We start from the raw sequence: 10,550 nt of genomic DNA, 5'->3' as shown, positions 1-10,550 counted from the left end.
ATAACATTTCTGACGTCATCGCACGTTTGTCCTTTATGGGTAATGTAGTTAACTTACAAACCGTTCTTTTCTATCTGGGTTCATTGATTAACGTGAATGTATCGAGCTTAATATTCACCTAGTTAACCTCATAATTATTTAATTACACCATATTATTTTGTTAATTAAATATTGTTGTGCAATTTCTAAATGTTTTCATGTAGTAAATACCTCATATGTTTCAATTTGAACTTCATTTGCGATGATACCGCCATTTTGTTTGTTTACTGTGTTAATTTATTGTAATCAAATAAATCCCTTTCAATCCATGTACCAGTTTTTGGGATAATCCCCTCATGATGTCACTGATCTCTATTATTTTGGCCTTATTTTAACACTATTATATCCATAATCCCTCAAGTAGTGTTACTAATAATTTGTTCTTTTGACATTTTTTATTAAGATTCCATCATCAAATTCCATATTAATGGAGTCTTTGGGTAATTTATGATAATATTAGGTAAGTATTCACTGATTTTGATCTAACGCCTTCTTTATCTTTATCACCGTCACTGAGTCGACTCAAACATGTAAAACTGTGTCGCAGTGAATTGAAAACTCTGACACAAATCATTGACAGATAATTGAATAATCTATCATTTTATTAATGTAAAGATCCACTCATCCCAGAGGGAGCAGCAAAGTTTTATTTTCCCCAACATTTGCAACTGTTAACAAATGTGGTTTAACACTTTCGTTAAAACTCCAGACCCTAAATGAATCTGTGAAGTGGTCCAGTTTTTAATCATGTAAAAGCTCTGCGTCAGTTCTCAGGTTTCACCAGACTACAGATGAGAAAAACAAGTTAAAGGTTTCACAAAGACAGACCTAAAAGTCAGTTCATCTGTTTTACTTTGAAAGGGTCCCAGGGGAATGGCAGTAAATGTAGCAGTTTGTTCCTTTAAAGTCTCAACACATGCCACCTTAACTTTAATACCTTGGAGTCCTTACCTAAAAAGTTAATCTGTTATGAATAAAATATTACAATTTCATTAAAAGAAATGTGGTCATGTATCATCTGTTATGAATAAAATATTACAATTTGAATAAAAGAAATGTGGTCATTTTGTGGTCCTGGAGCTTTAGTGTTGACCTAAGAATCGTTATTAAATGTATTTCATGTTTTATTTTCATTTGTAGCACATCAGTGAACCCTTTGTTTGTGTTGTTCAGTTGTGATAATGCAGTGAACCCTGCAATTAAAAAAAAATCACATAGTATTCTTTAATAATAAAAAAGAAACAAGTACTTAATAATGATTATTATTATTATTTTTCTCATTGAGGTCGACAGATTCCAAACCCCTAAGTTGCAACAAATTTACTTTGTGGTAAATCATTGTTTTAAAGACATTAAAACAATGTTATTATCCAAGTTAAAAACAAACAAACATGTTCACAGCACAGCAGTCAGTTGTAAATATAAGATCCTTCATCTTTTAACTGATTTTAAAGTTCATCTGAATTGTTCAGTTCAGTCCGAAACACCGGCCAATTGGCCAAAAAAAACGGAGGGAAAATTGTTGATTTTCTGTTGCCTCTCCGTTGGACTTTGTGTGTGTTAAAGTCAGTCCTGAATTATTCATTATTGTTGTTGTTTTTCCCCTTTTCTTTATCCAGCTGCTTCTGTGCCCTCGGCTGGCTGTCCTGTCGCATTTACTACCGTCTTTGAGGCCTACAGGGAAAGAAAAGGTGGAGACAGATCGGGTTAATCAGAACAAATATTAAATGAAGCATCACTTTGGTTCTAGTTTGTTCTTCAGAAAATCCTTTTTTTTTGTCTTTTGACAATAGAACTATTTATTTTCAGAATGTCATGTTATATTCCAAAGTTGTAAACTGGATGACAAATGGTAGGACTGAGTCAGATCAAATATTGAGTTATGTTTCGATGTCAGTTCAACATCGTTAGTTAGACTTGGAGATGTACCTTCTTCTTCTTTTTCTTCTGCGATTTACGACTTGCGGAGCTCTGTAGCAAAGCCTATGGAAAAGACGACACAACAGTACGATTAAAATGAATTACACCATCGCACCGTGGAGCCATTTCCTGTGCATCATGAAGCAGTGGGACAAACATTCATTAGTTTACCCTGAGTTCTGGGTCCTGGACTTCGTGCTCCGACTTGTAGAGCTCAAGATCCAGGGGTCCGCTGGTGATTCTGTGAGGCCCGTTGGCCATGAGCAGCACTGTGAACTTGAACTGGGCTACAAACTCTCCTGAGAGCAGAAAGAGAGTGGGGCGGTGAATAAGTGAAGATTAATAACAGAGGAGGTGTGACTCACAAACACTCGCCTTCTTTCTCCTGCAGGACGCTGAAGGGCTGTAACAGTTCGTGTTTGGCACATTCCACCACACCTAGACGGGCTTTGGCTTCATCCTCAAATGCCCTGATGGAGAAGGGTAGAGTGTAAACCATTACTTTTTCTGATCAGATGCAAAATTTGAGGATACAAAAATTGGTCTTGTCATAACCATATTGACCATTTAACTGAAGCGCCAAGGTAAGGGACAGAACAGTAAGGGGTTGGATTGGTGTAAAGGCACTGTGAGACGTTCACACCTCAGAGTGAACGGCATTGCACTGAAGCGTCGTTCCACTTCACTGAAGAAGGAGCGGGAAGTTTTCATTTTTAAGCCATACTGCTTACTGGGGTCCCTCTTGTAAATGGTGGTCCTCAAACCCCCATCTCTGGCCTTTATGGTTTTGACAGGAGGATAAAAAAAGTAAGTAAACAGAGAGAGTTAAAACTGAAGCATACAACAGATACAACAGGAAACCCTTGGGGAATTGAAATGCTGTCAGACGATGATTTGGGGGTTTTTTTTGTTAGAAAAAGAAAGAGGGATTTATTATTAAATAAGGTTCAGTGGAGTTTTGAAGCAATAGCTGTGAACGGGTCAGAGGCTCAACAACAGATCTATCTGAAAAGGTGGAGAAGGGCAGGCATGGTGAACCACTTCTCCCACTGTGTTTGTTAATTATATCATTACATGTCCACAGCAGTTATTTGTGACTTTAAGCAGAGAACTGTCATAGTCACTATGACTGATATAAACTAAACCTAAACAGACACAGGAGGTGAAATGGAGGTGAAGGAACATGGATGGAGGTTCAAGTCCACCAGGACACAGACCTTTCCTTCTCCAGTGCTGATCAAGACGTCCACAGCATAGACTTCATGAACCTCAAAATCAGTCTTTTCATGGTCCTTCCTGAGATGTCAACCAACAGCCAGTTTAGTTCGTTGATATCATCTAAAACATTTTAACCATAAAAAAAAGACACCAGTCTACATCAGGCCCTCCATCCCTGGTGAACGCAAAACTAAGACACCGGTCTCTCACCTCTGCTGGTCTGTGGGGTTTTGTATGATGGTCTTCTCACCGTCGATGATGTGCTGTTTCAGCTGATGAGACAGCATACCTGCAAATATAACGTTGAGAAAGTAAAAGTTATTAAACAACACTTCCATGCAAACACCAATATGCACTTTCTTTTAGTAAATTAATTGACACTAAAGTGTAAAATGTAGGAACAGAAAAAAACGTTACCACATTAATTCACACACTCTGGACAGACTCACCCTCAATAGGTGAGCATTTGAATTCCTTGGCAATCTTATTCCAGGCCTCTGTCACCTGAAAGTTCTGACAAGACAAGAGACAAACAAAAGGCTAGATTTCTTAAAGCAGCAAACAGCGTCATAACCAGAGGTTTAATTTGATTCTAATATTAAATCCATGAACTTTGACACAGACAGAATGTGTTTGAATTCACCTGGTTCCCAGGTTTAACCAGTCGAAGAGCTGCTTCTGCACAGAGGTGGGCCGCCTTGATGACATCAGCCTTACGGCCGGTGACAGGCGCCTCCTACAGGAAACACAGGAGACGAACTGTTAGACAACGCTACACTAGTGATGTATTTTTAAAAAAACACAGGAGACGAACTGTTAGACAACCCTACACTAGTGATGTATTTTTAAAATTAAATAGTATTGCTGGATTGATTGTAATTGTTTGAACACAAACTTGTTCTAAATTAATAATAATAAGAATTTGAACTTTGTTGATCCCACACTTGTGTTAAAATTACATTTAGCATGTGTTCTTATTTTGTCAGGATACATGTGAATTATTACATTCTCTGAAACGTGTCATTAGTTTTAGGGTTAAAATGTGTTTGGATATGGACGGAGACAAAAGGGACATTCACACATGTTTCCACTACATTCAAGTTCTGTTGCAGTAAATCGATGACCACAGGAGTGGACACAGCCCGTACCTTGGTGGCTCCCACAACAAAACTGTGAGCCACGTTGGCAATGAAGCCATCAACATGGACCCCCAGGTCTCTACAAAAACCAAGAAGAAAAGGAGAATATATGAACCAGACATTAAATAGAAAAAAAAACGTTTTTGTTCTGTTGTCAACCTAACTATAATTTAAACTGGCAGCCACATTTACTAATGGCTAGGGCCCAGCCAAATCAAATTTGCTACAGAAAAAAAAAAAAAAACATCAACCACAATCCACTTAAAAAAATTAAACTCATAAAATTAAAAAACAAAATGCGAAGGTCAGACAAAGACAACTTAAGAGCATTAAACAGCAAAATAGAACCAACATCTGTTTTTTTTCATCTTGTGCTGATGCATCAACTGTGAAGACAGTGAAGGACTCGTAACGAAACAACAAAGTCATGCAAACCAACACTGAGCAACAACAACATAACACTGAGACACAACAGTTAAATATTTAAAGGACAAAGACTTCCATGGTAGCACAACAACTCGACGACACACTTATTTGTCAACAGGCAGGAAGATAAGACTTTAGACGAAGCACAAGGAGAAAAGACTGAGACAAAAGCTGAGACACGACACCGACAGAAGGGAGGGGCGACACACTGAGCGACTCCAAACACAGAGGAGAAGAAGGGAGGGACAGCGGTACAGATCATGGTGCCTACATTTTGACCAGATCCCCATCTTTGAGTGTGCAGTCGGGGTCACTCTTCAAAGGAGAGAAGTGGCAAACACAGTTATTGACGGAGATGCTGGTGGGAAAGGCAATGCCTAAAAGAGGGACAGACAGAACCAGCAAGTCTTCAATATGTATCTATTCAGATACAGTGAGAAAAGCTCTCAGCATGGAAACGATGGAGTAACATTTTGCACACTGGTTTCTTAATATATGGCACACGTGCCAGGGGTGGTGATTTATTATTTGTTTGACCTTCTTATGGTATTTGGAGTGTTAAACATTTTCAGAGGTAAGATGTAGTACCTAATACAATTTTGCACTAAAAAACCCATTAGTTTTCCCACACATCCACCTTCTCTTACCTTTCTTCATTTCCTTTTCCTTTTTGAAAACTTTTCCTGTTTCAGTCATGATGTAGGCGTCTCCCATCTCACACAGACTGAGGACAGAAAGCCCGGGTTTAGCTGCCCCTACAACCAGTCGCAGGGCCTCTGAGGAAGGAAACAAACAAACAAACAAACAAACAAACAATACAAAGAAGTAAGTAAGTAAATATTTTTATTTGATATTCAATTTTGAATTTCTACTTAGAACGTTCTCATACAGTACACATTAGAGTTTTAGTGTGCAGGAATTCCTATTCCTTTTTTAGTTCAGAATTCCATTCAATTTTAAGTCCAGAACAATTGTTTTTGTTTAATTCTGTGATAGCAATGCTAGTTAGCAAAATCGACCACACAGTTTTCAGTTTTTATTTATAGGAGTTTACTAATACTAACACAAACGTCTGTTATATTTTCCCTGTAACTGACATGTAATTGTTTACCCACTACTTCACTAACCAGAGTTATATTAACTATTTACAATGGTTTTTAAATGGATGACAACAGTACGCAGAAATGTTCGGGGGTTGTACAGTATTTAAGTCACACTCTACAGATTTTCCCTCTACATCTGTCATTACAATGGCAATTCGTCACAATAAAATAAAGCCATTTATTTTCATGTCTTTATATTTGTTGTTTCTGACTTAAATAAAGGACAAACCGAGTTGGCTGGACAGTTTATTACACACGGTAACAACGAGGAGACGGACTTTTCTACGGAGCTAACGGAATAAAAAAAAAAAAAAAAAACAGGCAGCTGCACCTGCTGTCACTAACCCGGGTGTAGTGTCTAAAAATGTGTACGTGTGGAATTGTGAGCGCGTGTGTCGCACGTAAACCACAAGGCGGCGACGGCAACATTGAAGGCAGCTGCACCCCAGGCGGATAACAACGCGTTATTTCATCAGTTCAAGAACACAGACTTACGGTTGGCGATGTCACCCCCCATCTTGTACTTGGTGACTACCAGGTCCTCGGCAACGGTCTGCTCCTGCTCGTCGTCGGACATGTTGGCAGTGAAGTTTCGGTCTCCACTCGGCTCCGTACAACCACAGTTCCCCGCAGCTACTCTTCGGCTCTGACCCTGTTGACCGTTACTACCGCTGCGGTTACGACGACTACTGCTGGTGGTGGTGGTGCTGCTGGTGCTGGTGCCCGGCTCTCACTGTCCTCCAAGTCCCTCCCACCTCCCAAATCACCCCGTTACGTCACAACTACCGAACCCGCCAAAAAGCAAGTGACATATGACATACAATATTGTCTCTTTAATTTGAGGGTACACATTGACTGTTGGCCACACGCTCAAAATATCACTGCAAGTGCAACACAACATGCATTTGCATATATATATATATATATATATATATATATATATATAAACACACACACATACATTAAACCAAACCATAGACAATATTTTTGATCCATTATTCATTTGAAGAGACAATCCCACAATTGTATTAAAATACATTTATTAGGTAGAAAATACATAAGGAATGGAAACTGGAACCAATACAAACAAATACGTTAAGTGTTCTTAACAATATGCCTCGTTCCTTGTGTTCAATGTAAACAGAAAAATATATAGCTTTTAACCTGTGCATGTGTCTTAGTCTCTTCAAGGTTCAGTGCCATTACTGTGTAGATCAAAATGCCCCGATTCATAGTCCTGCATACACAACATTATAATGTCTGTAACAGACCACTTAGCTACAGTTGATGGGGTTGATTCCGTTTTACTTTTGTTGGCTACAGTAAAGGCACTTTTTGTGTGGCATTTTTCTGTTTTAGTTCCTTCACAAGAAAAATGTCAGAGGGAAGTCCATTTCATTTATCACGTTCCTCATGTTGGCACCGCATTTGGCTTCAGGAAATTTCTGCTGTGCCAGTAGTCTGGGTTATCAAAGGATCTGTCCGCGGCTTCGGCGTCGCCAATTCTGACCCCAGCTCTCACTTGTACATAGGGTTCAAACCCAGATCCTGATGGCGGTCCTGCGGCTGCTTCTCCTACACTGTTCATGTTCTGGTACACCACCGTGTCTCCGAGTCGCACCGCAGCAAGGCTGTCCATGTCCTCGTACTCGTAGGCCGCACCTCCTTCCACTCCCTGTATCTTCAACTCTTTTTTGTCCTGAAGAGCTTGTCTCAGCTTGGGTTGTCTGTTGGTGTAGTGGTAGTTACTGTCCTCCACATATTCATCATCATCTTCATCCTCCAACTGTCCTCCAATCCTCGCAGATGCTGGTGGAGGAAGAGGAACAGGAGGAGGAGGAGGAGGAGGAGGAGGAGGAGGTTCATGTGCCGGAGGACCGTCATCTTGCTCACTACCTCGGATGTCCATGTATTCGTACTCAACACAGTCGGAGGCGGTCTGTTCTGAATCAGGGAGGCTCGTCTGACCCTCCCTGAGGTCTGCAGGTGGCGCTGGATCACCAGGGCAGGACTGTGACCCTGCAGTGGAACTTTGTTTCGAGTTTGTTTTCGACCCCTGACTACTGTTCCGTGGCACCACAGGTGTCTGCTTGTTCATGTACTCGTATTCTTCATCATCTGCATCATCCAGGAGGTTCAACAGCTGAGACCTCGTTGATTTGCCGGCACCGGCCCGAGATGAACAAAGCAACGTTTCTGTAAAAAAAAAAAAAAAAGTGAGTGGATATGGTGATGTAATAATGTTTTTTTAATTAAAATTAAAGATATCATTACATCACTGGGGAGAAACAGAATGTTGGGAAGACACTGTCGTTGTTTTCAGCTGACATTTTGACTTTTCTCTAATTGTACCAGTTTAAATCATTTAAGTAATCACCTCTTTCTGGGCTGTCTCCAGGAAGCACATAACCATTTTGGTCCTCTTCCCCAATATCCGGGGACGGGGTCTCCGGGGGACCCCCGGACATGCTGTCCCTCTGTGACATGTATGCGCTGTCCTCTCTGTGGCGTCTTTTCAGACTCCCTGCCACGAGGAAGTCCTCGTTCATCTCCAGGTCCACTGCTATGCTGCAGGCCTCTGAGCTCTCTGACACGGTGCGCGCCGAGTCCAGTCGAGAGCGTGGCGACCACATAGCCTGGAGGTGACATCATGAACACAAGAGTATTACCAGGAGGAGGAGGGATTTTTTATGACCCTTTTTTTTTTTTAACCCCAAAGCCTGTGGTAGCTACCTGTGTTGGGTTGTCAAAACCTGGGGTCATGGGCAGATATCCACCTGCACTAGCTGGACTGAGAACCACCTTAAAAAAAGTGGAATCATCACATTTAAATAAAAAACCTTTGACTGATTTACATGTAGATATATATGGTGTAGAACTGTCCCTCATGTCTCTTACTCTGTGTGTGTCCAGTCTGGAGAGATGACTGATGCTTCTGGACTGGGACAGGTAGTATGATCCTGAGGCGATGCCGTCATCAACCTGGTCATCCTCCTGGTCCTTCAGCTCAAGGTCCAGATCGTCCAGATCTTCCAGATCTACACTCTTCTGTGGAACTTCATCGACGGCTGCGTCCTGTTGGCTGCAGTCCTCCTGGTGATCGACACTCAGACTGAGTACGCTGCACTGTCTGTCCGTACAGTTTGACCACAGCCATGAACTGGTTTGGCTCTTACCTTGATCACCAGGTAGCGAGGTGGATCTCTGGCCATCCTGGTGAACTCACTCGCCAGCTCTTTGAACGTGGGACGAACGTTCTCGTCAATCATCCAACCTGCAAATTTGGAACAATATTTGGTTCATAATTATAAGTAAATAATCATTTGAACTTTATTGATCCCAATGTTTACAACGGATCTGCTGCAACAGACAACATGTGGTCGAACTTTATTGATCCCAATGTTTACAACAGATCTGCTGCAACAGACAACATGTGGTTCCTCTGGGAATCAAACCTACGATTCTCTGTTTGCGAGGCAGGCATGCTAACCGCTACACTATGGAACAGGCAAAGAGACTTTTTTTTTTTTTTTTTTTTTTTTAAAGGTCACAATTGCCACCTGGATTCAAACCCGGGTATCTTGTATCACAGACAGAGACATTGCCTTTGAGCTGAGATTCTTTAAAAAAAACTGAAAACCTGCAGTTAAACGCCATCCTGAATACTAAAGAAAGCAAGGTAGAGAAACACTCACACTTGACCATGACCATGTAGACGTCTATGGTACAAATCTGAGGCTGGGACAGACGCTCGCCCTTTTCCAGGAGATCAGGCACTTCCTGTGGACGCATGTTTGCGTACGGTTCTGCTCCGTATGACATCATCTCCCATACAGTGACGCCTAAATGACCAGAACCGATGAATGAGGGAAAAAAAGAGGCAATTGTTGTGCTTAACACTGACTCTCACTGCAGTTCAGAACCTACCGTAACTCCAAACATCACTCTGGTGTGTGTATCTTCTGAACAGGATGCTCTCCAGGGCCATCCATTTGATCGGTGTCTAAAAATGTAAGAAAAGGAAATGTAGATGTTGGAAACACCTCAGCTAATGCACTTCAACTTCAGCTTGATTGATCTGTGTGTATATCTGTGCAGTGAAACTGACCTTGACCTCATTGCAGAAGTACTTCTTGTCGTCAGGATACAGCAGGTCTGCGATGCCATAGTCGGAGATCTGAACGGTGTAATTACTCTTCAGGAGAACATTTCTGGCAGCGAGGTTCCTGTGGACCATCATGTTCTCCTCCAGGTAGTACATGCCCTGAGGACAAGTAGAAGGACTGGCTTTAGTAAAAGGCAAAACAGACCATGTCTTACTGAGTGGACACACACAGAGGAGTGGACTTTACCTTTGCTATCTGAACACACCAGTTGAGCAGCCTCTGTGGGCTGAGGTTGTTCCTGCAGTTCTTCACGTGCTCCAGCAGGGAGCCCTGATTGCTGAGCTGGGTGACCAGCTGCAGACTGGCGCCGGGGCAAATACCCAGGACCCTGACCACATTGATGTGGTCCAAGCTTCCCATTGCTGTCATGTGCTGCACGGAACATTAAAGTTAAAATCTCAGTCAAATTATTCACTGTGAGAGCAGTTACAGAGTTTTTCTATTAAATATAATGTTATTAGTATAACTGTAACATTAGTAGGAATCATAATTGGTTTTTCCTCCGATAATGAAAACCTGATAACACAATGCCTGGGTTT

The 10,550-nt window shown here is 41.4% G+C and overlaps 2 protein-coding genes across 2 annotated transcripts in view; both read right to left on the bottom strand.

The window, feature by feature from the left end:
- Positions 1-1,207: 1,207 nt before the first annotated feature.
- Positions 1,208-6,629, bottom strand: LOC103385946 (proliferation-associated protein 2G4-like). The gene is made up of 13 exons (XM_008319983.3): positions 6,341-6,629; positions 5,390-5,518; positions 5,014-5,119; positions 4,326-4,395; positions 3,821-3,913; positions 3,627-3,690; positions 3,388-3,466; positions 3,177-3,255; positions 2,603-2,736; positions 2,335-2,429; positions 2,131-2,258; positions 1,969-2,022; positions 1,208-1,713 (listed from the first exon to the last, which is right to left on the bottom strand). The coding sequence occupies exons 1-13, from the start codon at positions 6,420-6,422 to the stop codon at positions 1,651-1,653; spliced, it is 1,176 nt and encodes a 391-aa protein (XP_008318205.1). The 5' UTR covers positions 6,423-6,629; the 3' UTR covers positions 1,208-1,650.
- A 241-nt stretch (positions 6,630-6,870) lies between these two features.
- The window catches only part of LOC103385945 (receptor tyrosine-protein kinase erbB-3-like), a 21,623-nt gene continuing 17,943 nt past the window's right edge, over positions 6,871-10,550 (bottom strand). Inside the window, exons 21-29 of the mRNA XM_017036670.2 lie at positions 10,198-10,383; positions 9,954-10,109; positions 9,773-9,848; positions 9,541-9,687; positions 9,022-9,119; positions 8,744-8,938; positions 8,579-8,647; positions 8,223-8,481; positions 6,871-8,041 (exon numbers count right to left, since the gene is read on the bottom strand). Coding sequence (XP_016892159.1) covers positions 7,257-8,041; positions 8,223-8,481; positions 8,579-8,647; positions 8,744-8,938; positions 9,022-9,119; positions 9,541-9,687; positions 9,773-9,848; positions 9,954-10,109; positions 10,198-10,383 — 1,971 coding nt within the window. The 3' untranslated portion in view covers positions 6,871-7,256. The remainder of the gene's footprint in view (positions 8,042-8,222; positions 8,482-8,578; positions 8,648-8,743; positions 8,939-9,021; positions 9,120-9,540; positions 9,688-9,772; positions 9,849-9,953; positions 10,110-10,197; positions 10,384-10,550) is intronic.

This window comes from Cynoglossus semilaevis, chromosome 11 (genome assembly GCF_000523025.1).
Source record: "Cynoglossus semilaevis isolate Cse_v1.0 chromosome 11, Cse_v1.0, whole genome shotgun sequence".
NCBI lineage: Eukaryota > Metazoa > Chordata > Actinopteri > Pleuronectiformes > Cynoglossidae > Cynoglossus > Cynoglossus semilaevis.
The sequence above is the reverse complement of the archived record's forward strand: the minus strand, read 5'-3'. Positions and strand labels throughout refer to the sequence as shown.

Excerpts from the sequence above, each read along its gene's own strand:
- LOC103385946 (XM_008319983.3), bottom strand. The coding sequence starts at position 6,422 with ATGTCCGACGACGAGCAGGAGCAGACCGTTGCCGAGGACCTGGTAGTC. Across the intron at positions 5,519-6,340 it reads GGGGGGTGACATCGCCAACC|AGGCCCTGCGACTGGTTGTA; the intron begins GTAAGTCTGTGT and ends TTCCTTCCTCAG. Across the intron at positions 4,396-5,013 it reads GATGGGGATCTGGTCAAAAT|AGACCTGGGGGTCCATGTTG; the intron begins GTAGGCACCATG and ends TGGTTTTTGTAG.